The sequence below is a fragment of the Corythoichthys intestinalis genome, chromosome 13 (genome assembly GCF_030265065.1).
Source record: "Corythoichthys intestinalis isolate RoL2023-P3 chromosome 13, ASM3026506v1, whole genome shotgun sequence".
Lineage (NCBI taxonomy): Eukaryota > Metazoa > Chordata > Actinopteri > Syngnathiformes > Syngnathidae > Corythoichthys > Corythoichthys intestinalis.
Genome location: NC_080407.1, coordinates 1,137,817 through 1,164,619, shown reverse-complemented (window position 1 = coordinate 1,164,619; position 26,803 = coordinate 1,137,817). Strand labels below are relative to the sequence as shown.

Genomic DNA, 26,803 nt, shown 5'->3' with positions numbered 1-26,803 from the left:
TTTTTTTTTTTTCCTTTCCCGCCTGCAAAGGTGTGAGTGCTCGCTCACTAACAGGATGTGGCGAGGCGGCTCAGTGAAGCGGGGATTTTCTCTCGCCCGCCTTCTCGTATTTCCGTCGTCGGCGCGAGGGGGGAAAAAAGAAGCCAATTTCAAGAGTGCAGACCTAACTAGAAAGAGAGGATTAAGGAGGAAAAAGCCTCTGTTGGCTCATTTTTGACACTTTTGCCTGATTAGAGCTAAGACGCGCGCGTGTTCTATATTTAAGTCCGCAAATGAAGGAAGTGCCATTTATTTTCCTTATTTGGTCGCAGGGGGTTATTTTTTGAGCCGTGAGAGTGAGGTAACCTTTGGCAAGCCGTAAGCTGCCTGCTGGGACGAAGATAAGGAAAAGAGGCACAGAGCTAGCCAGAATACACATCTTTTATTTGTCAGACAAACAAATTACTTTGATAAAGAGTGAGGAGAAACACCAGAAATAGTTCTGTCGTAACGGAGATACGCAAAACTGCCAACCACAGATGTTGAGCATTGAACAGATTTTGTTTTCGGTAAAAACAAAAGCGTTGTGTAGTACCTGCGCTGACCTATGAGAGGCGATGTGGTGCCAAGTGGCAGCCTGTACAAATTTGACTTTTTTTTTAACTCAAACACTGAATTCCGCGAGCCAGTTTTTCATATTATGTACATCTGCGGTTAGCAGGCTAGCATGCTAATTTCCACTTTTCCTAAACACTAAATTGAAAAAAAAAAAAAGATGGCGCTCGATTCCCGAAGTTAGCTACCGTTAAGAAAACATGACAGAGGCAAACGCGGAGGTTTCAAAGGCGCTCCAAACGATCCCAAAAAGACACAAAGCTTTTGACAAAGGCGGCGCGGGAAGGCAGCTCGGCTTTTTTCTTTTCCTGTCAGTGTGAGCGCGCACATCCCCTGGGGTTTGGCGCTATCAGACGAGTACACAAGCATGCAGGCGCAACGCCACAACGTCATGCACGTGGAATGTTTTCTTACTTCACATTAGGATGCAAACATCCGACGGGCCATTTTTATCGGGCGGAATCATTAATGAGAAGCTAATCTTTTAAAAGTTAGAGGAGGTTCCGAACCTCTTGTGATCAGAAATAAGAATTTAGAGCTTTAGCTCTTTGACGGCAATAGACGCCCAGTTTGTTTGAACGAACGGATTGGACGTCTATCGCCGTCAACGGCAGTGAAAGATGATCACGTGGGCTCACGCGAACTCGGGATCCCGCTGCCGCGACGACGACAATTGGAGCGCGGACGCAGGGGGCACTCAGGCCTTCTTGTCGCCGCCGGATTTTTCGTCGGGCAGGAAGGGTAGTTCCTCGGCGCCACCTAGCGTCAGTACACGGCGGTTCAGGTCCAGACAGCACTGCGAAAGGTCAGTATGATCAGATTTCATCTTTATTGTGTTTATGTAGATTGGTTGAAATGTTATCTTACTCTGAGTTGGAGCAGCGTGTGCAAACCTAGGCTCAGCTCGCACGTCTCGTCCTCTGGAATAGATTATTTTCACGTTGCTGACTAAAATTTGAGCATTTTTGACCAAAAACTTGACACATTAAAATACAAGCTTCAAATCTTTGCCATTTTATGTCATATTCCAGCATATGACATAAGACATTTTTCAATATGGCCATCAGCGTGATTGCATTGCAATGCAATTTCTCCCAAAAATGCATTCAATTTTTTTTTAGGTTGTTTTCATAGGTACCTTGGATCAAAGCAGCGCACTGGACGGACTTGGAACCCAACTGAATCTCGAGACCGCTCACCAAGCCGCTTTTGTCCCGACCGCTCGCCGAGAGGCTGCGGGAGAATCGGAACGGCACAAAGTTCGAAGCGGACCAAAACTGACCGGTGAGAAACCGCGTTCTTACCCGAGCCTTTGACAACAAGATGTGGAGATGTGATTTTGCACTCTGCTGGTATTTAAAGACACCTTCACCTCACTGTCACAGCACTGCAAAAAAAAAAAAAGCCACAAAATGGAGGTTGTTGTTGAGCGAACACAAAATGGACGCCACGTTTGCGCTGACTTGTAAAACTTTGACACAAATCTGCATACCGTGGTGAATCATCCATAATGAATGGAGTTAAACATGAATCCATCATGTCGACTCTTCAATTCTACGCCATCAAATATTAACGAGGGCTGCTCAGTGCATTTTCCTTTTTATTATTTTCAGAGCAGCTAAATCTTCTTTGTGAAGTGGAACCTCACACATTTAAAAAAAAAAAATTTTTAAATACGTGTGGATAAGAACCCAGAGTGGACATTTAATTGGTAGCTGGTCCACTTAAGCACATCAGAGGAAAAAAGGCTGTATTTTTCCTTTATGTTGTGATGTGCTCTAGCTGAGTTGTTTTTGTCTGCAAAGGCAGAGCAGCTTATCAGCAACCCCACAAAGCCTCAGGTTTTTTTCTCTTTTGTCTCGGTGGTAAAATCGCGCGTTTTTTTTTTTTTTTTTTTTCTTCACCGTGAAGTTTAAAAATAGACGGCGGGATATGAGTAACCGTGCTGCCGGAGCACTTTGAGCAAAGTGCAAAGGAAAATGCTGATGCAGTTGCAAAGAGGTTTTTATAAGTAGCGCATTGGCCCAAATATAAGACAGTGTTTTTTTTTGCATTGAAATAAGACTAAAAAAGCGGGAGTCATCTTAAATTCGCGGTCTAGACATTATACCCATTCACGACGCTAGATGGCGCCAGATATCATTCAAGCGCTGTTCTGTCATGACAGATCTCAGCTACTCTCAAGTTTAACCAGTTTGCATTATTTTATTGCAATGTTTTTCCTTATTCAGATTTGTTTCAAGACTACAGTTACAGTTAAACTTCACTTTGATGGTAATGCAGTTATTGAAATTTTGTTGATTATTGGTTTATTTACATTTCAAAAACCAGAAGCCATTCATTTACGAATGTGATTGCACTTTAGTCTACATATTTAAATGTTCAGATATTAAGATTTGAATGAGGCAAAATAGCACGCTTTTTCTCTCAAATATATTGTTATAATCATTTGTTTCAGATGTACTGTAATTATTTTCTCTATAAAAATTAATCTGGTGTTCAAAAAGTCTTTTTTCAAACTTGAGTCTTGAAAAAGAGGGGGTCGTCTTATAATCAGGGCCGTCTTATATTCCGGCCAGTATGGTATTTCACTGAGTCGTTTACTCTAGCAGGATTATAAAATTGTTTGCGTGAATTTATATCTCTTTTAACTAGGGCTGTCAAACGATTAAAATTTTTAATCGAGTTAATTACAGCTTAAACATGAATCAATCGTAATTAATCGCAATTCAAACCATCTATGAAATATGCCATATTTTTCTGTAAATTATTGTTGGAATGGAAAGACAAGACGGATATATACATTCAACATACAGGACATAAGTACTGTATTTGTTCATTATAACAATAAATCAACAAGATGGCATTAACATTATGAACATTCTCTTAAAGCGATCCATGGATAGAAAGACTTGTAGTTCTTAAAAGATAAATGTTAGTACAAGTTATAGAAATGTTATATTAAAAACCCACTTAATGATTTCGTTTTATTAAAATTTGTAAAATTTTCAATCAAAAGATAAACTAGTAGCTCGCCATTGTTGATGTCAATAATTACACCATGCTCACTCATGGTGTAACACATAAAATCAGTTGGTCCCAAGCGCCAGCAGAGGGCGCCAAACACACACAAAAAACAAGTAACAAGCGATTTTAATCTGAGCGGGGCATGTGCGTTAATTGCGTCAAATATTTTAACGTGATTCATTTACAAAATTAAATACCGCCTGTTAACGCCATCATTTTGACAGCCCTACTTTTAACTCATTGACGGTGAGAGACTTAAAAAAAAAAAAAATCCAAATGTATTAAATGTCGGCCATCTTGGTAGACAAAAAGGTGGTTTGGCTACCTTGCAGTGAACGAGCAGCGCCGTCAGGGCCGTCGTTTCCACGCCGTCGTCCGATCGACCTCCCTCGTCCGGGGAATCGTCGGCGCCGTCCTCCTTCTCGTCCTTACCGCCGTCGTCGGCCAGCGGCGAGCGAACGCGCGCGGCCGAATCTCGGGCCTGGCCGCGTAGCCGCGTGATGTTGCCCTCCAGGAGGCGGCGCTGCACCACGCTGTGGGGTTGCTATGGGAATAAGAGACCCTTCTCATCAAGTCTGTCCTCATCTCTGTTTCAGACTCCATTTGGGGGAAAGCTTCACGCCAACGTGGCGCCCGGGATTGGCTTTTGGCAGGCGTTGACGGTAAGAGGAAGCGAGGACATTGTCTGCTTGGCTGAGCACCAAAAACTTTCCTTCACTTCATGTTTTTAATCCAATCAAATAACCAAAATAAACACTGCTGTTTAGACAAAGTGAGTCATCTGACAGCAAATATTTCTCTCTGTGTATTTGATACAAGATATACACAAAGGTACCGTATTTTGGCACACAACAATTGTCTTCATTCCCTGAAAAGTCACTATGATTGAATCAAATATCATTTTGTAGCCCGAAACATTGACAGAGTTGAAACTGCTAATTAGACACGACTTGTTGTCATCTATGGCCGTTTAAGGCTAGGGAGGGCGGGTGATGGGCTAAAGGGGCTCTAACATTGGTTCCTTGACTGAACTCGACTAATCAGTCGATCAAAATAGCAAGGAAAGATTATATAGCAATCCATACCACCTCAGCTGTACTCCAATATAACTCGGTGTTCTCATCAGCGTGCCTGCTAATTACTGCCACTTCCAGCCAGTCACGTGACCTTTCTAACGACCTCCTTCCGACTCCCCGCGGCGCCGAGAAGTGGGCTCCCCGCGGCGGCTTTACATCTGCCGCCTCCGTACCGCTGTCGCGTTAATACCTGGCATTTTTCACCCCCGTGTACGGTACCTAATAAAGCGGCCACGGCGCGACGCTCCCGCTAGCCTCCTAACGTGATTTGCGGCAGGGCTGCAGACCCCCCGGCGCAAGCGTGGAGCTCCAAATTGAATTGTGTTCATAAATCCAATTTGTCTGCTTCCCCGCACGGAGGAAAACACCTCAAAAGGAGGCGGGATCAGTGCCGAGATGCCATTTGTCGGGCTTGTTTTTGTCGACTATTTTTAGCCCGTTGTCTTCCTTCCCACTAAACATACACTCTGATGCTCTCACCGCTAATTGTCCCAAACGCTAATAACCAACATGAAGGGTGCATTTAAACGGTCTGTATTTTTGGGTGGCACGCGGTTTTCCTTTCGTGTGCTGCTGCTGCTGCTTCTGGGAAGGAAATAAAACCTTCACATTTGGAGATGAATATAAAACACCTGCGGCGGGATTAAGTCAACTCTGCACCATCTGTCTGCAGCAGACGCGTCTTCTGGACCGCGTGTTCCCTAAGATTCGCAGGCACGGGTTGGATGCCGTTGCCGGCGATAGACGTCCCACACGTTTATTCTTATTCATGATACTAATGTTAGCGTGGGTTTAGTCCTGTCATCAGGAAGACTACACTCGTGCGGCTTCCCTTCTCATTTCGGACATCAAAAGCCGTCAATGGCACCGAAACGCGATGACCATGTTCACTGATGCTCAGCGTACAGATCCTCGGGGCGAAAGAGCATCAGAACAAATGTTGCGTAACCAACGCGGCTGAATGACACATCGGAGCGGAAACGCCAGCGGTGGCTTGTTGATGCCCTTCGCGTTCTCTTTTTTTCTATACGCCAATCAGACGGCACTTTTTTCTAGCGGAGAGCTAACCGACTTTGCTTTTTAGCGCAACAGTCAAGTCCGTGAAAGAAACGGATGCGTTTTCAGTCCCGATGACTCATCTTTTGTCATTTAAGCAGTTTTTCAAGTGGCTAAACATTTCACTGACAATTTCCACTCCACCACACTTGACAGATTGCATATTTTTTCCCCCGACAGCGTCATTCCGGGTAATTGCTTTTATCAGGAAAAGCGTCAAGGCGTGCACAGTAATGGATGACTAGCTTGTTAAGCTCCTCAAAGTTAATAACGTTTTTGTCATTCAGCGCTTGAGTCGTGCTATTTTAGAATTTCCCGGGGGTGGGTTGGCGGGTCGCGCCTCCGTCTGTCTCCGGCCCCGTCCGCCTCTCAAGACTACGGCGACTGCCGCTACCCTCCTGTCGGCGGGGTCCATGGGGCCTTGGGTGGGGCTTGCTGTCCCTTGCCGGTGGGGTGGATATCCCCTGGTCTCGGCGCTTGGTGTAGCGTCTGTTCGGGGTGCGGGGCGGGTGCTCGGGTGCGCCGGGGGTATTCTGGGGCGGGGGTTGATCGGGGCCCTGGCGCTTCTCCCGCCCTGCGGCCGGTGGTTCTGGCGGACGGGGCCACGCCTGCAGGAGCCTGCCTCTTAATTCACGCACTCCTCACTTTGCACTGTAAATATCTTTCACCCCGGCACCTACATACTCATTCGTTTCTCTGGGGAGAGTTGGGACGGGGCCATACAGTCCCGGCCCAGCTCCCTCTTGATTTTAATGCATCAAACACCAAGGTTGTGGGATTGATGGGACCTGTTTGACATCACGGTTACCTCCTCACTGCAGGCCCAACCTTTAACGCACCACACACATCATACTCCACAGGGGCCTCCGGCAAAGGGCGGCGGGAGGACGGGCAGCTGGGTAGAAATTCATGCAGCGCTCTTATTGGCCCAAGCCGAGCTCTCCTATTTTAATGCTTACATTGCACTTCCCTCCCTACACAATCCCATCATGGTGCTGGGTGACGCAGTAATAGGGTGGTAGGTGGGTCCCACACTTTTTCTCTATGGAGTGGCTCCCGGGGCGTGGCCTCCCCTCTGCCTGGGCTGCCAGCCACGGCAATGGGTGGAGGTTGGGGCTCCGATCTTGCGGCGGCTCCTCAGTGTTCTCCAGCTTCCACCTTCCCCTCTCTACTCTGCCTGGGTATCGGCCCTGCGCTCCGTTGCTGGACGCTGGCGTGTTGGCCGGATGTCACCCGCTCCGGCGGGGGACCCTGCCCTGCCCTGGACTCGGTGGGCCGTTGGGGGTCCCATGGCGTGCCATGCAGGTTGAGGGGCTGTGGCTCGTGGGCCGGCTGGGCGGATGGGTGGAGCTGGGCGTGGGGTCGGTGGTGCGTCCCCGCTTCCCATCCCTGAAGGCCGGTTGATGGGGGCGCGGGTGGCCCAGGGGACCACCCTGGATCCCGGGGGATGTGACGATGGCTCCTTTGCTGAGCTGCGGGAGGAGGAATGGGCTGTGCTGGCTCCACAAGCCCTCCCTCCCCATGCTGGCTGGGTGGGGGCCGTGGCCCTGGGGTGGCGCCCGTGCGGCGTCTCTGCCCATCTGCATTGCTGTCGCGCATTTGGCAGGGCTCACGCGGCTGTTTGTGATTGGGCGCGCTCGGGTGGGGGGGCACAGTGCCGGGATTGGCGATGGGGTGGCGTAGGGTCAGTTGCCGACGGGCTTACACTCACAAAGGATTCACACAATTACTGGTTTCTAGATCACAGAGCTTATTAGTGTACACTCCACCCCTCCCAATCAATTATCCTATAGACTTCCCTTCCCCTTCTTTCCCTGGTCAACAGGCCCCCCACATGGTGTCACCCGGAAATGCATCTAGCTAAGGATAGCACCAACATATTCATAGTTAGTGTAGGCGTTCAATGTATTTCTTGTTGTTGTTCGTGTTTCTTTTCTTTTCTTCTGTTCCCCCATAACTCCTTCCTGTTCGCCGTTTTGTCATAGTAAACAAGGTATGTTGAATGATCACAATGGGAGTATGTCATACTCTCAATGTGAAACATTAAAACTGTTCAGACCATCCAGACACGTAGACTTCCATTGGCCGTGTCAAACAGCTGAACAGGACAGGTAAAAAAAATAGTTAAAATAACATTTCCTCTCCTCAGGATTTATTTTACGTTTTGAGATTCACGCAGGAAAAATAACCTGAGCAAATGTATTGGTGGCTAACATGCTAATACTAAGGGCTTAAACCAGCAATTTTAGGATTCTCGGGACAAACACAAAATTTTGAGATGTATTGATTTATGTGGAGTAGAACAAAATTTAAAGCAACAGTTTTGTTGCTGAAACGTTTTCGACATTCAATGAGAATTATTCTTTTCAACAAACCCATTTTATTTAGCTCAATTGTGATTCGACTCTAGATGTCCAATCCATTTTGACTGGCACCTAGCTAAGACACTTTTTTTGTTTGTTTTTCCGACATTTATCGGAGTCAGTGGCACTCAAACGCCATTGCACGTACTTTGTTTTTGACTGTCGATTCGCAGGAGAAGCACTCACCAGGTCTTTGGACGTCCCCAGTCTCTTGAGTCCGTCCAGGGGCAGCAGGTCAGCCGAGTCCTTGTGCGTAAACTGAGTGGCCTGCTTGAGCCGGCGCTGCTGATGCAGGATCGCTTTATCTCGGATGGCCAGCTCGCCTTTCTTGGCTTCGCTCATGGTCCCCTCTCCCCCCCACCCCAAAAAAAAAAATTTGTAATACCCCCCCGCCCCCAGAAATTGCACAAACGGCGTCGGTTTTCACGCGTCGCTCCCGGATGCCGTTCTGGTCGGGATGAGCATCCTCCTGCGTGTTTTCCCCCGTGAGCGGATTCTCCTCCCTCGCTCCACCCAACCCCCTCCTCCTCCGGTCAGACGCCGACCGAGATCCCGCGTTGGTTCACTGGCGGACGCCCGTCGATGAGCCCCGGCGCGGAGGCGTGCGCGACCTCACGCAGCCCCGGCGCGTCGATCGTTCAAACCTGTCACGCCGATTTCTTTTCCGGTTAAATGTCTGTGTTGACACTCGGATGCTTTTTTAGATGACATCAGTGTGATTTTTTGATGAATTCTTGAGTCCTTGAGAAGGTTACATTCAATTGGATTCATTGGTGGTATTTGTCACCCTCTGTTGGCTAACTGGCCACATTACAAGCAGATTTCGCAATGACTTTTTTCAAGCTCAAGTGTCACATGTCAGTGCCATTGACGGCGATTGATGTCCAATCCATTTGGTTTTATATACAATTATTAAAATATGGGGGGAAAATATATAATTGCTCATTTTTTGACTGAAAATGGTCAATTCATCTTTCAGGGGTCAACTTCTGAATAGCTGTCCATCAGCAATGGCGGCCAATGAGTTTATTTCAAATCAAATATTCCTTACTTTCCAAAGAGCAGGTTGCAAATTATTATTGTTAGTGCGTCTAAGTATTTTTATGATGAACAAGCAGACTTCAAAGCTCAAATCAGACATTTTGAAGCATTTACCCCAAAATTCTGAGGAATGAAGAGCACCTTGGTTTCTAGACAAAAATTAATAAACAAAAAACAGTAGTTTTGGACATATAGTGCTTTTTGTGGGTTCAGGTTCATTATGAGGAAGGCACATGCGATCAAATGTTTTTTTTTCCCCCATCATGGAAATTCTTTTTAAGGATGATAGTGAATATGGGCAGTATTTGAGTTATTGACCATTATTACAGTTGTGACCATTTTGGCCTTATATTCATCCACAGTTTAAGTATTGGGTGTTCGAAACATAACAAAAGTTAGCAAAAGCTGGAGTGAGTGTGAAGTACAAAGTGTCGGCCTGCTCAGTTAAGCCTAAGAACTCGCCCGGCAGTCTTCTATCAGAGCACATTGGGGAAATAAAGCGAGCAGAGCAGCATGTTGTGTCCAAAAGAACGCAGGAGCCTAAAAGAGTCCCAAGCGTCGGAGAAAATGTCGTATTTGAGGAAGACGCGATGCGCGGCGCTGGTGCTCAAGCCCACGTCGCGGCTCATGATGTAAATGCCTTCGTTGTGCAGCGCGCACGTCAGGTTCAAGCCCGACTTGGACGCCTTTTCCTTCAGGCGCAGCCACTCGCCGGTGGTCACGTTGTACGACTGCACGGTCAGAGCGTCCTCCGTCTCGCCGGCGTGCTCCGGCTCGCGCGTGTAGCCCCCCACCAGGTAGATGGTGTCCTCCACCGACAGCATCTGCTGCTTGCGCACGTGCGGCACGCACGGGCGGAATGCCGTCCAGGCGTCGGCCGCGGGGCAGTAGCGCAGGAGGTCGGTGTTTCGAGCTGTCGCCGGGGACAAAACGACGCCGCAAACTAGTCAGGTCACGCATTCGAAACGACCGTATATCGGCTCGTCACCTCTCGCCGTGTAACCCCCCATGACGTAGATCATCCCCTGGCACTCGCAGGCCGAGAACTCCACCAACGGGTCGGGCATGGAGGACACGCAGGTCCAGAAGTCGTTCTCGGGGCTGTAGCACTCCACCGTACCGAGACACTGGCCCCCCACGGCGTACAGCTTCCCCTGCGCGGCCAGAAGCTTGAAGTTGGACCTGCGAGAGGGACACTTTGACGCCGCGCTGCGCCGCGCTTATTTCAGCCTTTTTCCTTTTACCTTTTCTGGTTGAGCGGCGCCACCTGGATCCACTCGTTCCCGCAAGGGTTGTAGCAATGCGCGGCCGAGATCTCCTGGCTGCTGGCGCGCCAGCCCCCGACCACGAAGAGGTAGTTGTCCAGCACGGCCGAGCCGTACCCCCGCACGTTGATCAGGTCGGCCGGCAGGTTGTTGGCCAGAGGCTTCCAGCGCTGATCGGCCTCGCCGTATCTCAGCATAGACCAGGCCTGGTCCCGATCGGGCGCGTCCGGGCCGCCCGAGGCCCTGATGATCACCAGGGCGGCGGCGCCGTTCATCCGCGTCTCCCTCGCCCGCTCCCTTACGGCGGCGGGAAGGCGGTAGAACTCGGGTCGCCTCATCATGGGATGGTAGTAGCAGCTCATGAACTTTAGGCAGGCGGCACTCAACTCGTGGGTTCCGTAGACTTCCGCCAAGCCGTAGAGCTCCACGCAGTTGTCCGGCCGGATCTCGGCCGTCAGCGGCTTGAGGATGGAGGTGACCTGCAGGAAGGAGGCGGCCTCGATCAGGTCCTCCAGGGTCTCGTTGGCGAGCTCCACTTTGGAGGTGTCGATGAACTCCAGCACCAGCTCCAGGCCGGGGGCGCTGAGGCCCTGCAGCTGCACCGAGTCCTCCGTGGACTCCCTCATCCCCGAGTTGTACAGAGCGCGGAAGTAGTCGCTCTTCTCGATCAGCTTCCTCTTGCTCACCGCGTAGGTTTTGTCCTCCGTCACTATGGCAACGTTCGGCTCCGAAGACATGTCGAAAAGAGGTCGATTTAGAGAATATTGTTTACATCTCGCCGGCTCGGAAAGATCCAAATATGGCCATGTTGAAGCAACTTTCTCTAGCCGGGGAAGCTCAACAGCTCGCAAAAGCAGACCGAAGCAGCCACAGAAATGCCACTTCTAAGCATCGACACACCGCGACGGACATTCAAAAGTCTCCCTGGAATGTGTGTTTAAGTTGTTGTCTGTCATTTACCCTCGTTCCCAATGCGACGGTAGTGAATTCCGTCTTCTTTTGAGCATACTCGCTGGCAAGTTTGTGTTTGTTTTGGTTACGAGCGCTGCTTCTTCGCGGTTATATGCACAACTACGACGTGCTGCTGCCGCCTAGCGGCTCCTGACGCACTTCACGGCGCTGCCGCGTCCGGTTTCAGAATTCGCTGCTTCTTTTACACAAAATATGATTCAAAATGACTAAGACGAGCTTCGTCTAAGCAGCCTTTTCTTGGATACTATTTCAAGATTGGTAACATTAAAACCCGATGATCGTCTTTTAATTTGAAAGCAGGAAATGTCAGCTCCGTTCCGCGTGACTTGACGTTTGTATGTGCGCGCGCGCGCGCGACAAACAGACAGCCGCGCGTCAATGACGCGCACGACCGAACGGATTTAGACGCTCCAGCCAGCGGGCCGTCCGCCGTTCGTAATCCGAGTTGAGGATGTTGGAGCCGGCGTGGGCCGCCCGGTCCCGTCGCTGCCCGGCGGTGTTGCTCGTCGTCATCGCAGTTCTCATCGGGGCAACCTGCGCGGACGCGACGCTACCGCCGTGCGATGAGGTGAGCGCGCACTTCAGTGTTACATCATGAGAAATTAAATCTATGACTTATTTGTATGTCAAGCTCTTACTTTGCACCTGATTCCAGTTGTCAGGGTCGATTGACGTCCTGGATATTGAGAAAGATGTGATTGTTTTTTGGTGACAGTGATTTAGGACTCATAGCTAATGATGAACTCCAGTACGCACAATATAGCGTTTTTAATCACGCAAAACATGATCAAGATATTGCTGGGTTTTGTTTTTGTTTCTGGCTCCCTTTTGCTAGCACTCAGCTTCAGTTGTTGCTTTTTTATCGCCTGCCCCCCAATGTCTTCCTCTCATCAGTCGCCATGGCGACCGGTATGAGTCACCCGGGAGACGGACGGACCACACTGTTAGTTATCTCCTCGGCTCCTTATCGCTTTGCCTGCCATAAACGCTGCTTTTAATTCATAGATGGCAGGTGGCTGCATTTCCGCCTGAATGAAAAGTGGCATGCGAGAGCATAGCACAGGTGTGTTTGTTGCCTCGGGGAGGAGCTAGGAATGCACACAACAAAATGTCTAGAAGTCCATTTTGTCAATGACTCTTTCTGGGCAAATTATGTGGGATTGCTCTTCATGTTGGTCAGTATTCTGCAAGTGTATTCGGGGTCACATTTGTTTTTTATGGGTCAAAAACAGTGACAACCAGGAGATTTTTTGGGGGTGGGTACAAAAAATAGTTTGGAGTGAATCGAAAGTGTGGGTTCAATTTTGTGAACAGCCACCGAGTTCAGTGAGCGCGCAGCACACGCCTCTCCGCTCTTGTCCTTTCCGGCCCATTAGTGCGTTTCGTGGTTGCCGCGGCGATCGGGGTCAGCGCTGCCACTCTGGACCTAACGTCCATTAACGGCCGAGTGACGTAACAAGGGATGTTTTACCCTTGCTGCAGATGGACTACTACTTCCAGTACACCGAATGTGACGCCATGGGGTCCCGCTGGAGAGTGGCCATACCGTTCAACCCGGGCACCTGCTCGGGCCTGCCGCCCCCTAGCCAAGGGACCGATTGCAGTGAGTGGCTGGTGGCCGGTTGCCCCGTCCTGAACTGTTTTTGACATTTAATCCCGGACTCTTGTGTGCGTTTAGGCTTTTCCTGCTCAGCCGGCAAGTACCTGGAGATGAGTACGCAGTCGTGTACGCCGTGCGCGGCCGGTTCCTACTCGCTGGGTAGCGGTCTACGCTTTGACCAGTGGGACGCGCTCCCCACGGGGTTCCTCAGCATCGCCAGCTTCCTCAACGCCAAACCGCCCAACGGCGACCTCGAAGCGTGTAACAAGTACGGCGCGGTTGTTGCGGACTTAAATTTTCAATGGATTCACGTGTATTTTACACGTGGGGCAGCTCTACGTGGACGCCGCGGGGCGTGTACCTGGAGTCCAACCGGGACGAATGCACCGTGTCGTTAGTGTACGTTGTCCACTTGGAGAAGCAAGGCTCCGTTTCCTTTACCTACCAGTACCTGGACAACAACATGTTCTTTGAGTTCTACGTGAGAAAACCTCTATGTGTGACATCCACCTTTACTGTGTGTGACGCTTTCGAGATTGAAAATGTGTCCGTTCAGGTCCAGAACGAACAGTGCCAGGAGATGAGCCAGAGTGAGGAGCAAAGGTGGATCAAGGTCACCGGCAACGGAGAGTGGGGAACGCACACGGTCAGTGGAAACGCTTTACGCACGACGCCGAACACTGTGTTCCCGCAACTTAGGCTGACTTGTTGTAGATCAACCTGTGGGCCGGTACCAACATCCTCTACTGGAGAACCACTGGTGTTCTCGTAGGCGGAAAGATGGTTAAACCCGTGCTCCTCAAGGACATCACGATTGAAGGTAAAACGTCCGAAAGTCACCCGGGCCGCCGGTTTTGTTCACGCGACTTTTGCGCACCATAGGCGTGGCCTACACCTCCGAGTGCTTTCCCTGCCGACCGGGCTGGTTCAGCGCTGGCGCCGGCTCGTCCTTCTGCCAGCCGTGCCCGAGCGACACCTTCTCCCGCAAGAAAGCCACTTCTTGCACCGCCTGCCCGGAAGGCCGCTACTCACGTTCGTGGACCTCCATATGGCTAACATTGACATAGATGCGCTAACATTCGAGTAATCACATTTAAGTGCCATTCCCGGCAATACACGTCCAATCCCTTTGAATGTTTGATCGCCGCCAAATAGATCGGATGTCTATGCCTGTGAATGAGTGAAAATTGTTAAGGATTGGATTGGCTGAGTCATGGTAAGGGCGTATGTTTGGTCTTAATATTGGTAGGGACAGGGATATAACAGTATAACCTGCATGTACATTTTTTACTGGGGGCAAGACATTAATAAGACCAACATGTTTGGTGAATGGGGGTCAGGGCTACATTTCTCACCAATATGAACCTAATTAATTGATAGGCTAAACGATTAATGCAAAAATAAATCTGTATTGACTAGAGGCGTGCGAAATTTCTGATTCTTAGATTATTCGCGATTCGGCCGTGGAAGATTCGAGAATGATTAACAAACATCCAAATTCCCGTTATTGAATTATACCAGGTAAAGCGGAAGTAAAACACAGTAGGCGCGGTCTTTGGGACGCAATGAGGAACAGACCGAGAGTAAATAACATGTTCAACTCATGCCGCTAGATAAAAAAACAATCATACCTGACTCGGGCCGACAGCGGCTACAAACAACGCCCAGTTGCTAGTTGCTACAAACATACGGCTACAGTAGATATCATATATATGTAGAACTAGATGCAAAATGACAGACGACGGCGGTGTTAGAACATGTATTATTGAACAGAGATGCGAAATGACGGACTTGCCAGCGTTAGTAAACAGCCGCCATCTTAAAGCAGTAGACTTCTAGAAGGATCTTTTGTAGCGAAACTAATTAACTTTTTATCTAAAATACTCCTAAATCGACAAAACCTTGTCTTGAATTTATCTTTAAATGATAAAATAGTTTTAAAACTTTGACAAAAGTAGACAGAAGGGAAATTATGGAATAACGGGAGCAATTTTAACAACTGTAACGGTTGATTCACAACATTAAATTAATTGAATGTAGTTTAAAGCTGCTGTTATAGAATGGGGACTGGAGTATTTTATTTACTGTTATTTTTGTATATTTCTTTACTGTTATATGTTAACTTGATACTGAAATAGTAGTTTGGTTTAGCCTGAGAGGATTTTTGAACAATTTTGGAACTAATGTACAAAACATAAAAAAAAAAAAAAGGAGGGGGTGCATAAATAATCGTTTTATAATCGAATGGGAGCCTCTGAACAGTAATCGTAATCGAATCGTTAGGTGCCCAAAGATTCCCAGCTCTAGTATTGACCTATGCTAACTTACACTCTCCAAATTTATAAAGTTTTAATCTGATCATTTTTGTTAAATCTAGTCAAATAATTTCTCCGTCTTTTTTTTCCGAGTGTTAAAGGTTAACAGATTAATGAGTCAGATTCTTCCACTTACTTTAAACATTACTATTTGTTCGTATTAAGCCCACATATCTAAAGGTTGGTCATTTTTCACCTAAATCAAGAAAAAAATCTTTTAAATAATGTTTTAAAAAATATTCTTGAATTAAGAACATTTCTGAAAAACAAGTTTTAAGATTAAATATACATACTTTTTGCTTGAAATAAGTCTGTTAAACTCATTTTCAACTGTTTTTCTTGTTCAAGAAATGAGAAAGTGAGTAAAATCGACTTGAACCACTGTAGCAGTAGCAAAATTAGTGGAGTGTTGTCCACCTCCACAACAATGACGTCTTTTTACATTACTTACAGTGGCTGCTGCTGGCGGGAAAAAACTTCTAATATCCCTCTTTTAATGGGGCGAGGAAGGTGGCATCTGTCAGGCTGTGAATGTGTGTGTGTGTGTAGGGGGAGGGGTTCAAGTTATCAGCCAATCAAACGTGCGTTCGAGGGGAAAAAATGGACTGGCACATTCAGCGGGTGAAAAGGGGTCAGTGTAAGCTTGAACATAATGAAAGTACTTAATAATGGCAGGATCAATTCTATCCTTAAAACATATAGGAAGACAATCTGAATGACCTATATAACTGAAGTCATTAAATAATGCAAATAAGGTTGCTTAAAAGTTGGTGGGGATAATTTGATCATCCTGAAAAGTTGGTAGTGTTATGTCCTTACCGTCCCTATGCAAACCTACGCCCTTGAGTCATGGTCATTTCCGCCTCGTGTAGCAATTCAGAATTAAATAAGAGTTCATTGTAGCACTGTCATGTTTGTCAATCAGTGGAGGGATGGGCCGAGTGCAAAGCCAGGCCGCCGTGCACAGAGCGGGACTACTTCCAAGTTCACACGCCTTGCGACAGTGAAGGGAAGGTCAGTGGTTGCTCGCGCATACTTATTCACTTCCTGATTCCTCGTGCATGTGTAAACAAAACACCAGTTACACAACAGAAGATAATTAGGTGTCATAAAATCAATAGAGCATTGCTGTTTTCATCGCCTCCGCGCAGACGCAGGCAGTGTATCGCTGGGTCCGACCCAAGATCTGTGACGAGAACGCGACGGATGCCGTGGCGCTGCCTCCGGCGGAACCGAGGGAACCGTGCCCGCCGTGCAACCCGGGCTTCTACAACAGCAACGACTCCACCTGCTCGCCGTGCCCGCCCGGGACGCGCTCGGAAGGCACCTACGGTAACAAACCGGCTCAGGTGTTGTCTCGGTCCCGGCATGTCGTCAGACCGGTTGATCCTGAAGAGAAATTTGCCGCTCTCGGGTGGGGATCAGCGACCTTCACGTCAGTCCAAAACGAGGAAAACTGAATTTTTGCACTGATGCCACCATACTACTAGTGACAAACTCATTTAAAGAGTTATATTTTTAAGAGCAGTCTAGCATCGTCAGCATCTCTGAAAGAGTGTATGGGGGTCAAAAACCACATTCTTAGGAAATGACAATGCATTAGATTAGACAATGCCTAATTTGGTAACCGTCTTGTGTTTGCAGCGTGCACGCCATGCCCTTCGGGAACCGAGCCGGTTTTGGGCTACGACTACAGATGGTGGAACGTACTTCCTGCCAACATGAAGACGTCCTGCTTCAATGTAGGGAATTCCAAATGCGACACCATGAACGGTAAGATTTCGAGTTGCGTTCATCATGAACGGTGAAGGGAAATGAATGGAAATTTGTTGGTATTTTTTAGGTTGGGAAGTAGCGGGCGACCACGTCCGCAGCGGAGCGGGTTCTTCGGACAACGACTATCTCATCCTCAGCTTGCACGTGCCCGGATTTAAGTAAGGCTCGGTGAAAAATGTCTATTTGCGCGCGATCGCGTGACAAAAAGTGTTGGTTTCGGGCGCAGAGTGCCGGCCTCGCTGTCGGGCATGAGCGGCGGCGAGGTGGGACAGATCACCTTCGAGTTCGAGACTGTATGCGGCGGGGACTGCGAGTTCTACTTCATGATGGTGAGTCCAAAAATGGCCGACTCCCAGTGTTGTTTTTCACCTCGTGAGGCAACGGCGCCTTCCGCAGGACGTACGCAGCAAGAGCACCACGGTGGTGGAGTCGTGGCAGGGCAGCAAAAGCCGGCAGTCGTATTCCCACAGCATGAGCAGGAATGACTCGGTCACCTTTACGTGGGCGTTCCAGAGGACCAGTAACGCTCAGGACGTAAGTTCACTATCATATTTGATGAGGGAAAAAGTTTCTCATTTTTGTTTTATTGGAAATAAGTATCAGCTCTGTAGAGTTAAGTACTGCATATTTTTCTCATTTATATTTACAAGAGACTTGTCATAATGGTTGCTGACTTTGATTGGCCTTTTTTTCATAGGTGCGTCGCTTGGTGTCTGACTACGCCAAGGTTTTCACCATCCACGTGACCAACGTGCTAGAAGGCGTGGCCTCGGGCTGCCGGGCGTGCGCTCTGGTTCCCGAGAATTCGCAACAGCCGAGCTCCTCCTGCGTGCCGTGCCCGCCGGGCTTCTACATCCACGGCGAGACCAACCGGTGCCGGGAGTGCCCGCCCGGCACGCACCTGGCGGGACGCCACACCTACGGGCTGGAGGCGTGCCTGCCGTGCGGGCCCGCCAGCGTCAGCGACGAGGTGACTGATTTATTTTATGAACGGACCGCAAATGAAAGGGAAAAAAATAAACCCTGCGATGTCTTCCAGGAGCATTCCCGTTGTTACAGCGACTGCCTCTTCTCGCACACGAGCGACAACCGCACGCTAAGTTACGACCTGAGCGCGCTGAGCGACGTCGTCACCCTCACGCTCGACCCCAGCTTCACTACCAAAGGCACAAAGTACCTTCACCTCTTCAACATCAGCCTGTGCGGACACCAGGTAATCGTCCGTCCGTGTCGGGAAACGCTTTCTTTTGCGTCACCGTGGCGATTCGCGCGCAGGGTAGGAAAGCGGCGGTGTGCAGGAACAACCTGACCGACTTCGGCGCCGCCTTCGGCAAAGACGAACGAGGCGGCGACGCCCCGGCCGAGGGATTTCTCTGCCAATCCACCGTCATCCCGGCCGACGGACGCGGTTTCCGGACGCCCATTTCCTCGCAGTCCGTCGTCCTGGCCGACACTTTCCTCGGTACGTCCGCTTTCGAGAGGGCTTTGCGAACGCGTCGGTCAGCGTTGTGTTTTTTTCAGGCGCTACGGTGGACCGTTTTCTCGACGGCGTGAGCACCGACGCGGAGCTCTTCCCGATGAACGCTAACAATTTTCCAGATATTAACTTCTTCTACAGGTAGACAACCAAAATATAGACTGACTGATACTCAAGCCCGCTTCACCTTTTTTTTTTCATTTTTCAACTTTCCAGGTCGACGCAAGCGACGGCTTCCTGCGATCAAGGCCGCAGTTCGGTCATTATCGTTCGCTGCGATCCCCAAAAATCTGAACGCGGGCAGATCTCCGTGCCCAGGTCGGCCAGTGACAATAATTTGTGCAAAATGACAAAAAATATAGAGGAAAAACATTCTTTTCAGAGAAATCTTTTTCAACTCGTTGCTTGCCAACATTCGCCCCTTCTCGTCAAAATGGATGTCTAGCACCGTCAATGGTAGCCAAAGAGTAAATAATATATCTTTTGTTGTTATTGTTTTTCTAGCTCGTGTCCGGCAGGAACATGTGACGGCTGCGCCTTCCACTTCCTGTGGGAAAGCGCTAGCGCCTGCCCGCTCTGCACGCAGGACGACTACCACCAGCTGGACGGCGCCTGCAAGGGTGGCGTCCAGGTACACGCCCGCCCACTCGCATTAATATCCGTCACGTGGCGCTCCTTTGACCGACCGTATTCCCTAGGAAACCTTCTACCTATGGAACGAGCCCAAGGTGTGCGTCAAAGGCGTCCCGCTTCCTCCCAGAAGCTCCGCCCCTTGCGCGTCCGTGGCACTGTGGCTCAAGCTAGGTGCCGGCGGCGGTGCCTTTTTGGCCGTGCTATTGGTTACCATCACCTGCTCTTTCTGGAAGAAGAACAAGAGGTAAGATACGGATTGATATAAAGATTGCGAATCTATCGTGACTTTCTGTACGCCCGCCAGGTTGGAGTACAAATACTCTCGTCTGGTGATGTCGGCCAACAAGGAGTGCGAGCTGCCCGCCGCCGACAGTTGCGGCCTGAACGAGGGCGAGGACCCCGACGACGACGACGACGACGTGTACACTCGGAAACCCTCCCTGCTGGGGAAGCTGCGCGCCATCGCTAACAAAGTGCGTGAACCTCGGCTTTGGATCTTACGGGCCAACCGAAATTGATCTATTTTTTGTGTTTCAGCACGAAGGAGGTCACAGCAGCGAGTCCGTGCAGCTGAACAGCTCCGAGGCGGACCACTGGGTGCTGGGGTAGAACTTGGCCAGAATCGCTTTATTATTGAATTGATTATTGCCATTGACGGCGATTGATGTCCCAGCCATTTGGACCGGGACGTCGTCGATGCAGTAAAACGTGATGGTTCTCTTGGGGGGTCGCTTTGTATTTCTTTTGTACAATTATATTTCTTTTTGGTTGAAGGTCATGTATTTATATCAGTGTTGTTTATTAAAGTTGAAAAAGTCATTTCTTATGTTTTTTATTTCCTAAATGATTCATTTCGTCATTCAACTGCAGTACCTTACTCGGCCGTTGTATTGATGTGGCAGTGGTTGAAAACGAGAATGTTGAATCTTGCGATTCAAACAGGAAGTGTACATTTTTTACAGTGTACAATAAAAATAACTTGTATTTACTTTTTTAATGATGTGAGTCGTTTTGAGAGAAAAAAAGCCACAAAGAAAACGTGACCGACGTAAATGCTAGTTCATTTGAATACAATTATTTAAGGGGAAAAAAATCAAGGGGGAAAAAAACAAGGTATTTCCGTTCGATGTGTTCCTGCGCCTCAGAACCTCCTACTCGTAAAGAGAATGCGCTTCTGCCATCATTAAAAGTTTAAAAGACGACGTCGACAACAAGCTTTTGTTTTTCGCTGTACGTCGATTTTTTTCACTCAAAAAAAGCATGTCAAAGATGAAAACTGACGATTAAACTGCAGAATGACGAGCTTCACTTCATAGCGCGGTAAGAAGTAGTCCTCTTTTCTCCTCTTACCGCTTGTGATTTTCCGTCGGACAAAGGGGCTCCAAATAATCGAGTAAGTTGGATTTAAAGTGTCATTTGGCATATTATTGTGTCGGTTTGGTGGGGATGGAACTCTGGCGAGGCGTTAGAAGGTTCATTTTTAAAACGCAAACTTTTTCCAACGCCAGTGACGTCACGTAACAACAGTTGGAGACAAAGATGATAGATTGGATTCATACCGATAATAATGAGTTTGAAGTTATTATTGTGTGTAAAAACGACTTGACTGGCAAGTTTTGCCTTGCCAAAGACAAGAAATTAATGGCAGCCATTTTATGTGTATGGAAATAATGTCTATGACGTCACTCAACCTCATAGTTTTTTTTTTGTTTTTGTTTTTCCAGGTCATCCTAGTCTCCTTGTCATTGTATTCAACTGGTAGGTTTGTTGACATGTTTCCATCTTGATTTACATATGGTCTAATGTGGTTTATTGTTATTTTTTTTTTTGTTTTTGTTTTTTCTTCAGTTCATTTTGATATGTGTTAGTCTTCCTGCAGATTCTGTGAGTGGCACCATGGCTCGCGGCTGCGTCTGCTGCGTCAAGTACATGCTCTTCCTCTTCAACCTTTTCTTCTGGGTAACTTTGACGCCTCACCGGGAATGACGCGGCGCCACGAGAAATGAGCGCGCCTCATTTTCTTCTGCAGCTGGGCGGGTGCGGCCTGCTGGGCGTGGGCGTGTGGCTGTCGGTATCGCAGGGAAATTTCGCCACGCTGTCGCCGTCCTTCCCGTCGCTGTCGGCAGCCAACCTCGTCGTCACGCTGGGCACCGTCGTCATGGTGACGGGGTTTTTGGGATGCCTGGGAGCCATCAAGGAGAACAAGTGCCTGCTGCTTAGCGTGAGTCTACCCATGCCGATCGCGGCGATCGACGTCAAATACGTTTTGACCGGATCTGAGCGTTCGTTCGCCGCTCCCGGCCGAAACAGATCGGACGGCTATCGCTGTCGACGGCAGCCGATGACTAATACATTATCACCGCCCTTTTCTCCAGTTCTTCATCGTCCTGTTGATCATCCTTCTGGCCGAGCTCATTCTCCTCATTCTCTTCTTCGTCTACACAGACAAGGTAGGACGCCTTTCCGTTCCGGCCGCCCGATTATACAATACTTGAGCGCATCTGCTCGCAGGTGAGCGAAAACGCCAGACGGGATTTAAAGGACGGGCTCGTCCTTTACAACACGGACAACAACGCCGGTTTGAGCGACGCGTGGAACACCATCCAAGAGGGGGTGAGGAAGTGCTCCGGTGTAGATTTAAACAAAACGGAAAAAAGCTTTTTAAAGCGACGCGCTTGCTTAGTGGCGCTGCTGCGGCGTGACGAGCTTCAGCGACTGGCACGCGGCGCTGCAAGTCGACGCCGTCCCCGACAGCTGCTGTCAGACGGTCCGTCCGGGGTGTGGACGCAACGCTTCCGACGCCTTCTGGACGCGGGTCGGTCAAACAAAAATGGAGGACGTGTGCGTAAACGGAGAAAGTGTCATATTGACTCGTATTTCAGGGCTGCTACGAGAAAGTCGAAGAGTGGCTGGACGACAACAAGCACCTGCTGGGCACCGTCGCCATGTGCGTGTTGGTCGTACAGGTGAGTGAGACCCATCCGTCCCCGGGGCGGCCCTTTTGTCACGCGACGGCTTTTAACGCCCGTGTATACTCTTAGCTCCTGGGTATGGCCTTCTCCATGACGCTTTACCAGCAGATCCACCGCGCGGGCAAGAAGTATCAAGCCTGATCCAGTACTCGTGTGGTATAAACGCCTAAATACTCCCACATATACTTTTTGTACGCAGTCGAAAAAATATCCATTATCACAATGAGTAGTCCATTTTATAGGCAAAATCTTTGTTACAAGTGTCCCTGACATGACCAATAAAACCACATTTCATACTTGTTTATATTCAAACGCGGCAGTGTCTTGAGATAGGACTAAAAAAAAAAAAATTTCGTCGTGTATTGAATGGAGTACGTCCATTCGTTTGAAGTGCCACCCTCCCCATTCAAATGGATTGCTGTTAATGTCAGTTAAATCCTCATGACCAATCGAGAAAGATGACATTATTTTGGACGAAAACTTATCTATATCAACATGATAATCGTGCACAATTTCTTCCTCGGAAATTCCCCATCTAGTTAGCTAGATAGCTGTCGTTGACGGTGATAGACGTCTAATCTCTCTGGATATCAGGCTGCCGCGATAAATTGCCTATTTCTTTATTCATCAGTTGACTCAACTATTTTGATAGCAGACAATCATTTTGAGACATTGTCAACCTCAAATCTGATTTAAAAAATGTAATTTTAAAAGGAGGGGGGGGAAATGGTCTCATTCAAGTAGATTTATATGGGAATGATTAACATTAATGATAAAAATGAGTGCATTCATTTAAAAAATAACTCCATCAACATCAATTTGCGCTTTTGTCCCTCCTCCGAACGTCTTCACAAAGGCAACGTCTTCTCGTTGTCGTACGCCACGTTGCCCTTGACGACCACGTAGCGGATGAGTTCCTGGTGTCCGCCCAGCTGGTAGATCAGATGCTCCCACCTGTAGACCAAAATACTCGGCATTCTTTTCTTGACCGCGCGGGGATGCGGGCGCTACTGACCGTGGAGCATTGACCAATAGCAGGTCGCCGTCCTTTCCCGCCTCCAGCGAACCGTGCGTGCGCGAGCGGCCCAGGGCGTAGGCGGCGTTGATGGTGGCCGCCGCTAAGGCTTCGGGCATGGACATGCGCATGTTGACGCAGGCCAGGTGCATGACCAGTGGCTGGGAAAATGGAGGGAACATCTGATTTCTATTGACGATGATAGACGTCCGATTGTGTGGATCTTAAAAAATGCTTTAAATGAGTTTATCCATGGTAGACGTCTTCAAACAGATTGGACGTCAAGCGCCGATGAGTTAATAGTTGGTGAATGGTGGCATCCTCACCATTGAGCAACAGTACGCGTTGGGGTTGAAGTCACTGCCCAGGGCCACGATGACGCCCGCGTCCAGCATGGCTCGTGCCCGCGGTTGGCTGAGCCTGGCAACGTTCACAATCAAGATATATAGTAGCGTGACGGGTACGGTTTCTCACGCCGGCGTTACCGAAGAATGTACGCTGTGGTGGGCAGCAGGACAGCGGCTGTTTTAGCCCGGGCCATGGCGGCGATGCCCTCGTCCGTGGCTTCCTCTAGGTGGCTCACGGCCAATGCGCCCAACTCTGCCCCCAGCTGTGAAAAAAAAAAAAATGGTAAAATAACATCTCAACTCGGGACGGTGAAACAAGAAAATGGCACTACCTGAGCAGCGTTCATCGGGTGGAGCTCGTCACCATGGAAGTTGGCGTTCAGGCCCATGTCCTTGCCCGCCCGCAGAATGGCGCGCGTGGACGGCACATCAAAGACACCGCGCTCGCAAAAGACGTCGATGTTGTCCACGCGCAGCGTCCCGGCCACCACGTGCTCCTTCAGCGCCGGAAGTTGAACCTCCACAATGTCACGCGTGGCTTCTTCTAAAGTCTTCCCTCTTCACAAGGAGAGGAACATTTCAATTTTAGGCGATGATTATCATCTCTTTGTGGACTTACTTGGGCACGGCGTGCGCGCCGCAGTAGGTGGGGGAGATGTTGATGGGCAGCGTGCGCCGGGCTTCCTCCATCACCTCGAGCATCTTGAGCTCGGTGGGAAGCTCCAGGCCGTAGCCGCTCTTCACCTCCACCAGAGTGGTGCCGGCCCGTCGCATACGCTCCAGACGGCCGGTTAAAGCCTCCAAAAGTTCCCCAGCGCTGGCCGCCCGCGTGCGCTCCACCGTGAAGTGGATGCCACCTCCTGCGCGGTGCACGTCCATGTAGCTGGCACCGTCCAGCTGTGGAGAAGATTGAGCGAGAGACCCCAAAAATGAAGATTTTTTTAAGTCACAAATGTCTGTATTCTATCGGCTGCCGTACCTTCATGGCAAACTCGTGCACGCGGTCGCCAGCCCAGATGGGATGAGTGTGAGCGTCGACCAAGCCTGTTGTCCTCATCATCATCATCATATTTTTTTAAATGACTGACAGGCGAGATGTCCGACACTCACCAGGTAGGACGCACATTCCCGTGGCGTCGATGACACGTTTGAAGGAAGCGCGGGAATACTGTGATGCAATGGCGTCAGCGGGACCGACGGCTTCGATGAGACCCTCTCTGACCAGAAATAAATGTTTTCATACAATATCCGTTTGCTCATTGGCTGCCGTCGACCACGATAAACGTCCAGTCCAAGTCAAAATGGATTGGACGTCTACCGCTGTCAATGGCAGCCAATGAAGGAGCGCTTACTGACGTTAATGAATACCCACGTTAGCCTAAGGGGGTGCTGTTTAAACCTAATGACAACTGAAATTCCTGATTTTGCTGGTTTTTTAAGCACTATTATTGCCCACCGACCTTCCGATGACCACGCTTCCATTCTGGATGATATGAAGGTTGATGCCATTGTCGCCTTTTGTCAGGTATTCCTCTCCTTTGTTGCAAATAACCACCACTTGTTCAGCATTTTCTACCAGAAGTCTCAAACTGACCGCCGACATGTCTCTCCTTTAACGCTTCGTCGAGCGGCTGTTTTTTTTCTTTCAACAAATATTTGCAAAGCTGAGTTTAAAGTGCACAAGAGGCGGAGTTCAAAAACAGCAGGTAAGACTTTTGACTGATTTCATGTTGTCAAATAAGCACATGAGTGTTTTAATAACAGAACATTTTATTGTAGCACAAGAAAAACGGGTAGAAAAAGAAATCAAGCATTCATTCCGTTTCACATGGTGAAAACACAAGCACACATTTTTTTTTCCTGATCGTCACTCTCTCATTTCGCCATCCTCCTCCTCCTCTTCCACACCTCGGATGTACAGAACATTGTTGCACCTGCGGGGAAAAGCACAATCCCATGTTAACTTAAAGAGTCCTTACTCCTCGCGTTTCATTTAATATGGAATACCTGATAAGGACTTCCCCGAGATGACCTGCTAACGCTCCGTCCACGTACTCCTCCGTGTTTGCCAGCTGCAAGCATAAATGACACAATATGACCATCTAACAGTACGGTTTTTGACGCTTGTTTTGGGTTACCTGCATGTTCATGTAGCCATCCACGGAGACCAGGTAGCCTTTGTACTCCATGCCCCACTTGAGCTTGACCATCACCGGCTTGCCCGTCAGCCCGTTGAGGAAGGGCTTGGGGTTTAGTGGTAAACTCTGTAAACGTAACAAAATGACCATTCTGATAAACAGGCCAGGTTTATGTCGCGTGTCAACGTCCATTTCAATTCGAGTGTTCCAGACGTTTTCAATTGATAGCATGCGAGGCGCTTCATTCATTCTATAGAACAGCACGGGGAAGCTAACGCGGCTAACGGGTCGAAACTCCCGTTTTTTAGTGAGGAATTGACGGAACGTTGGGCGAAGCGGCTCCAATGATCAAACTTACCATTTCGATGTGTTCGGGGAGGGGGGAAGATCGTGTTTAGTTAACTTTAGTTTACTTGTCGTCACAAAAGCGTTCGGAAGCGCACGCTCTGCCCGCTTAACCGGAAGTAAAAAAGGACAGTTGCCGTTTTGTGCTTTACCATACTGCCGTCTGGCGGAGATAAACGTACACTGCAGGACAATTATCACTGAAGGAATTTAAAAACGTTTTCGCAATGCCTTTTAAGTTTCACAGTGATTTGGAGCAGATGTAGCGAGCTTTGGTGGACAAGGTCTACATTTAATTCTTAAAACGTAAATAAATATGCTATGTGAGCCTCATAACAATTTCCTGCGTCATTTTATAGGCTTTCATTCAACAAAAACTATAATGGCCTTAATTTATTTACATTTGCAAGTAACGCTATCACGCAGAACACATTCTGAACAAAATATTTGACACCCACTTGACCCCACCGTGGAAATGTGAGATGATTGTCGTATGTGGGTCACGGTCTCTTCTGTGTCTGAGCTGAGCTGCTCTTTCTCTCTAGGCGCTAAATACCTCAAGTTGCGCCTCCGTTTTACGCACCTGAGTGTTGCCTCGCCATCCGGCAAGTTTAAACCTGACACTTTCGCCGCGCCAGATGTTGCAGTTATTCTCGCATATTTGGAATACCGCGGCTCTGACATCACCTTTTGACCCCGTTTCTTTTGACGGCGTGTCGATCAGCGGCCGCGTCATCGTCGACGGCTCTATTTGCGCAAAGTATTATCCTTCCAGATGACGCTTTTCCGTT

The 26,803-nt window shown here is 48.8% G+C and overlaps 6 protein-coding genes across 11 annotated transcripts; 2 read left to right on the top strand and 4 right to left on the bottom strand.

Annotated features, from left to right (window-relative positions):
• Positions 1 to 709: 709 nt before the first annotated feature.
• On the bottom strand, positions 710 to 8,463 carry nrip2 (nuclear receptor interacting protein 2). The gene is made up of 6 exons (XM_057854785.1): positions 8,303 to 8,463; positions 3,947 to 4,165; positions 1,899 to 1,981; positions 1,733 to 1,827; positions 1,462 to 1,514; positions 710 to 1,390 (listed from the first exon to the last, which is right to left on the bottom strand). Exons 1-6 carry the CDS (start codon positions 8,456 to 8,458, stop codon positions 1,292 to 1,294), a joined length of 705 nt encoding a protein of 234 aa, XP_057710768.1. The 5' UTR covers positions 8,459 to 8,463; the 3' UTR covers positions 710 to 1,291.
• On the top strand, positions 1,797 to 20,014 carry LOC130928239 (endosome/lysosome-associated apoptosis and autophagy regulator family member 2-like). 2 transcript variants are annotated; one of them, XM_057854616.1, is made up of 23 exons: positions 1,797 to 1,878; positions 4,218 to 4,283; positions 12,877 to 12,997; positions 13,073 to 13,262; positions 13,328 to 13,475; positions 13,551 to 13,640; positions 13,709 to 13,814; positions 13,877 to 14,026; positions 16,235 to 16,323; positions 16,461 to 16,641; positions 16,954 to 17,082; positions 17,153 to 17,243; positions 17,312 to 17,414; positions 17,482 to 17,619; positions 17,783 to 18,055; positions 18,125 to 18,298; positions 18,361 to 18,547; positions 18,607 to 18,703; positions 18,779 to 18,880; positions 19,067 to 19,193; positions 19,261 to 19,439; positions 19,500 to 19,668; positions 19,733 to 20,014. In XM_057854616.1, the coding sequence occupies exons 3-23, from the start codon at positions 12,877 to 12,879 to the stop codon at positions 19,802 to 19,804; spliced, it is 2,916 nt and encodes a 971-aa protein (XP_057710599.1). In that variant the 5' UTR covers positions 1,797 to 1,878; positions 4,218 to 4,283; the 3' UTR covers positions 19,805 to 20,014. The 2 variants fall into 2 exon arrangements, with proteins under 2 accessions (XP_057710599.1, XP_057710598.1); XM_057854615.1 differs by lacking the exons at positions 1,797 to 1,878; positions 4,218 to 4,283 and adding an exon at positions 11,547 to 11,962.
• Positions 8,640 to 11,527, bottom strand: klhl42 (kelch-like family, member 42). Its single transcript, XM_057854711.1, has 3 exons — positions 10,402 to 11,527; positions 10,146 to 10,339; positions 8,640 to 10,070 (listed from the first exon to the last, which is right to left on the bottom strand). Exons 1-3 carry the CDS (start codon positions 11,157 to 11,159, stop codon positions 9,634 to 9,636), a joined length of 1,389 nt encoding a protein of 462 aa, XP_057710694.1. The 5' UTR covers positions 11,160 to 11,527; the 3' UTR covers positions 8,640 to 9,633.
• Positions 20,015 to 20,155: 141 nt separating the features above from the next.
• LOC130928299 (tetraspanin-9) lies at positions 20,156 to 25,156 on the top strand. 4 transcript variants are annotated; one of them, XM_057854779.1, is made up of 9 exons: positions 20,156 to 20,515; positions 20,920 to 20,953; positions 21,064 to 21,154; positions 21,225 to 21,416; positions 21,571 to 21,645; positions 21,707 to 21,808; positions 21,879 to 22,010; positions 22,078 to 22,161; positions 22,237 to 25,156. In XM_057854779.1, the coding sequence occupies exons 3-9, from the start codon at positions 21,092 to 21,094 to the stop codon at positions 22,306 to 22,308; spliced, it is 720 nt and encodes a 239-aa protein (XP_057710762.1). In that variant the 5' UTR covers positions 20,156 to 20,515; positions 20,920 to 20,953; positions 21,064 to 21,091; the 3' UTR covers positions 22,309 to 25,156. The 4 variants fall into 4 exon arrangements, with proteins under 4 accessions (XP_057710762.1, XP_057710764.1, XP_057710763.1 ...); XM_057854781.1 differs by having other exon boundaries at positions 20,156 to 20,588; positions 21,075 to 21,154; XM_057854780.1 differs by having other exon boundaries at positions 20,156 to 20,588.
• amdhd1 (amidohydrolase domain containing 1) lies at positions 22,456 to 25,233 on the bottom strand. Its single transcript, XM_057854731.1, has 9 exons — positions 24,990 to 25,233; positions 24,640 to 24,746; positions 24,509 to 24,573; positions 24,149 to 24,426; positions 23,862 to 24,087; positions 23,668 to 23,792; positions 23,509 to 23,602; positions 23,183 to 23,343; positions 22,456 to 23,121 (listed from the first exon to the last, which is right to left on the bottom strand). Exons 1-9 carry the CDS (start codon positions 25,130 to 25,132, stop codon positions 23,016 to 23,018), a joined length of 1,305 nt encoding a protein of 434 aa, XP_057710714.1. The 5' UTR covers positions 25,133 to 25,233; the 3' UTR covers positions 22,456 to 23,015.
• Positions 25,234 to 25,281: 48 nt separating this feature from the next.
• Positions 25,282 to 26,763, bottom strand: snrpf (small nuclear ribonucleoprotein polypeptide F). 2 transcript variants are annotated; one of them, XM_057854802.1, is made up of 4 exons: positions 26,596 to 26,763; positions 25,668 to 25,793; positions 25,537 to 25,601; positions 25,282 to 25,463 (listed from the first exon to the last, which is right to left on the bottom strand). In XM_057854802.1, the coding sequence occupies exons 1-4, from the start codon at positions 26,746 to 26,748 to the stop codon at positions 25,397 to 25,399; spliced, it is 411 nt and encodes a 136-aa protein (XP_057710785.1). In that variant the 5' UTR covers positions 26,749 to 26,763; the 3' UTR covers positions 25,282 to 25,396. The 2 variants fall into 2 exon arrangements, with proteins under 2 accessions (XP_057710785.1, XP_057710786.1); XM_057854803.1 differs by lacking the exon at positions 26,596 to 26,763 and adding an exon at positions 26,026 to 26,188.
• Between the last annotated feature and the right edge of the window lie 40 nt (positions 26,764 to 26,803).

Coding starts and splice junctions, on each gene's coding strand:
- nrip2 (XM_057854785.1), bottom strand. CDS start 8,458: ATGAGCGAAGCCAAGAAAGGCGAGCTGGCCATCCGAGATAAAGCGATC. Junction 4,166..8,302: donor TGGGGACGTCCAAAGACCTG/GTGAGTGCTTCT, acceptor TTATTCCCATAG/CAACCCCACAGCGTGGTGCA. Junction 1,515..1,732: donor GTGCGCTGCTTTGATCCAAG/GTACCTATGAAA, acceptor AATCTATTCCAG/AGGACGAGACGTGCGAGCTG.
- klhl42 (XM_057854711.1), bottom strand. CDS start 11,159: ATGTCTTCGGAGCCGAACGTTGCCATAGTGACGGAGGACAAAACCTAC. Junction 10,340..10,401: donor GCGCCGCTCAACCAGAAAAG/GTAAAAGGAAAA, acceptor TCCCTCTCGCAG/GTCCAACTTCAAGCTTCTGG. Junction 10,071..10,145: donor GGGGGGTTACACGGCGAGAG/GTGACGAGCCGA, acceptor CCCCGGCGACAG/CTCGAAACACCGACCTCCTG.
- LOC130928239 (XM_057854615.1), top strand. CDS start 11,846: ATGTTGGAGCCGGCGTGGGCCGCCCGGTCCCGTCGCTGCCCGGCGGTG. Junction 11,963..12,876: donor CGCTACCGCCGTGCGATGAG/GTGAGCGCGCAC, acceptor CCCTTGCTGCAG/ATGGACTACTACTTCCAGTA. Junction 18,299..18,360: donor TCAGCCTGTGCGGACACCAG/GTAATCGTCCGT, acceptor ATTCGCGCGCAG/GGTAGGAAAGCGGCGGTGTG.
- LOC130928299 (XM_057854779.1), top strand. CDS start 21,092: ATGGCTCGCGGCTGCGTCTGCTGCGTCAAGTACATGCTCTTCCTCTTC. Junction 22,011..22,077: donor CCGACGCCTTCTGGACGCGG/GTCGGTCAAACA, acceptor CTCGTATTTCAG/GGCTGCTACGAGAAAGTCGA. Junction 22,162..22,236: donor TGTGCGTGTTGGTCGTACAG/GTGAGTGAGACC, acceptor GTATACTCTTAG/CTCCTGGGTATGGCCTTCTC.
- amdhd1 (XM_057854731.1), bottom strand. CDS start 25,132: ATGTCGGCGGTCAGTTTGAGACTTCTGGTAGAAAATGCTGAACAAGTG. Junction 24,747..24,989: donor GGAAGCGTGGTCATCGGAAG/GTCGGTGGGCAA, acceptor ATTTCTGGTCAG/AGAGGGTCTCATCGAAGCCG. Junction 23,793..23,861: donor ACCCGATGAACGCTGCTCAG/GTAGTGCCATTT, acceptor TTTTTTTCACAG/CTGGGGGCAGAGTTGGGCGC.
- snrpf (XM_057854802.1), bottom strand. CDS start 26,748: ATGACGCGGCCGCTGATCGACACGCCGTCAAAAGAAACGGGGTCAAAA. Junction 25,794..26,595: donor GATGGCGAGGCAACACTCAG/GTGCGTAAAACG, acceptor TTACGTTTACAG/AGTTTACCACTAAACCCCAA. Junction 25,464..25,536: donor CTCGGGGAAGTCCTTATCAG/GTATTCCATATT, acceptor TTTTCCCCGCAG/GTGCAACAATGTTCTGTACA.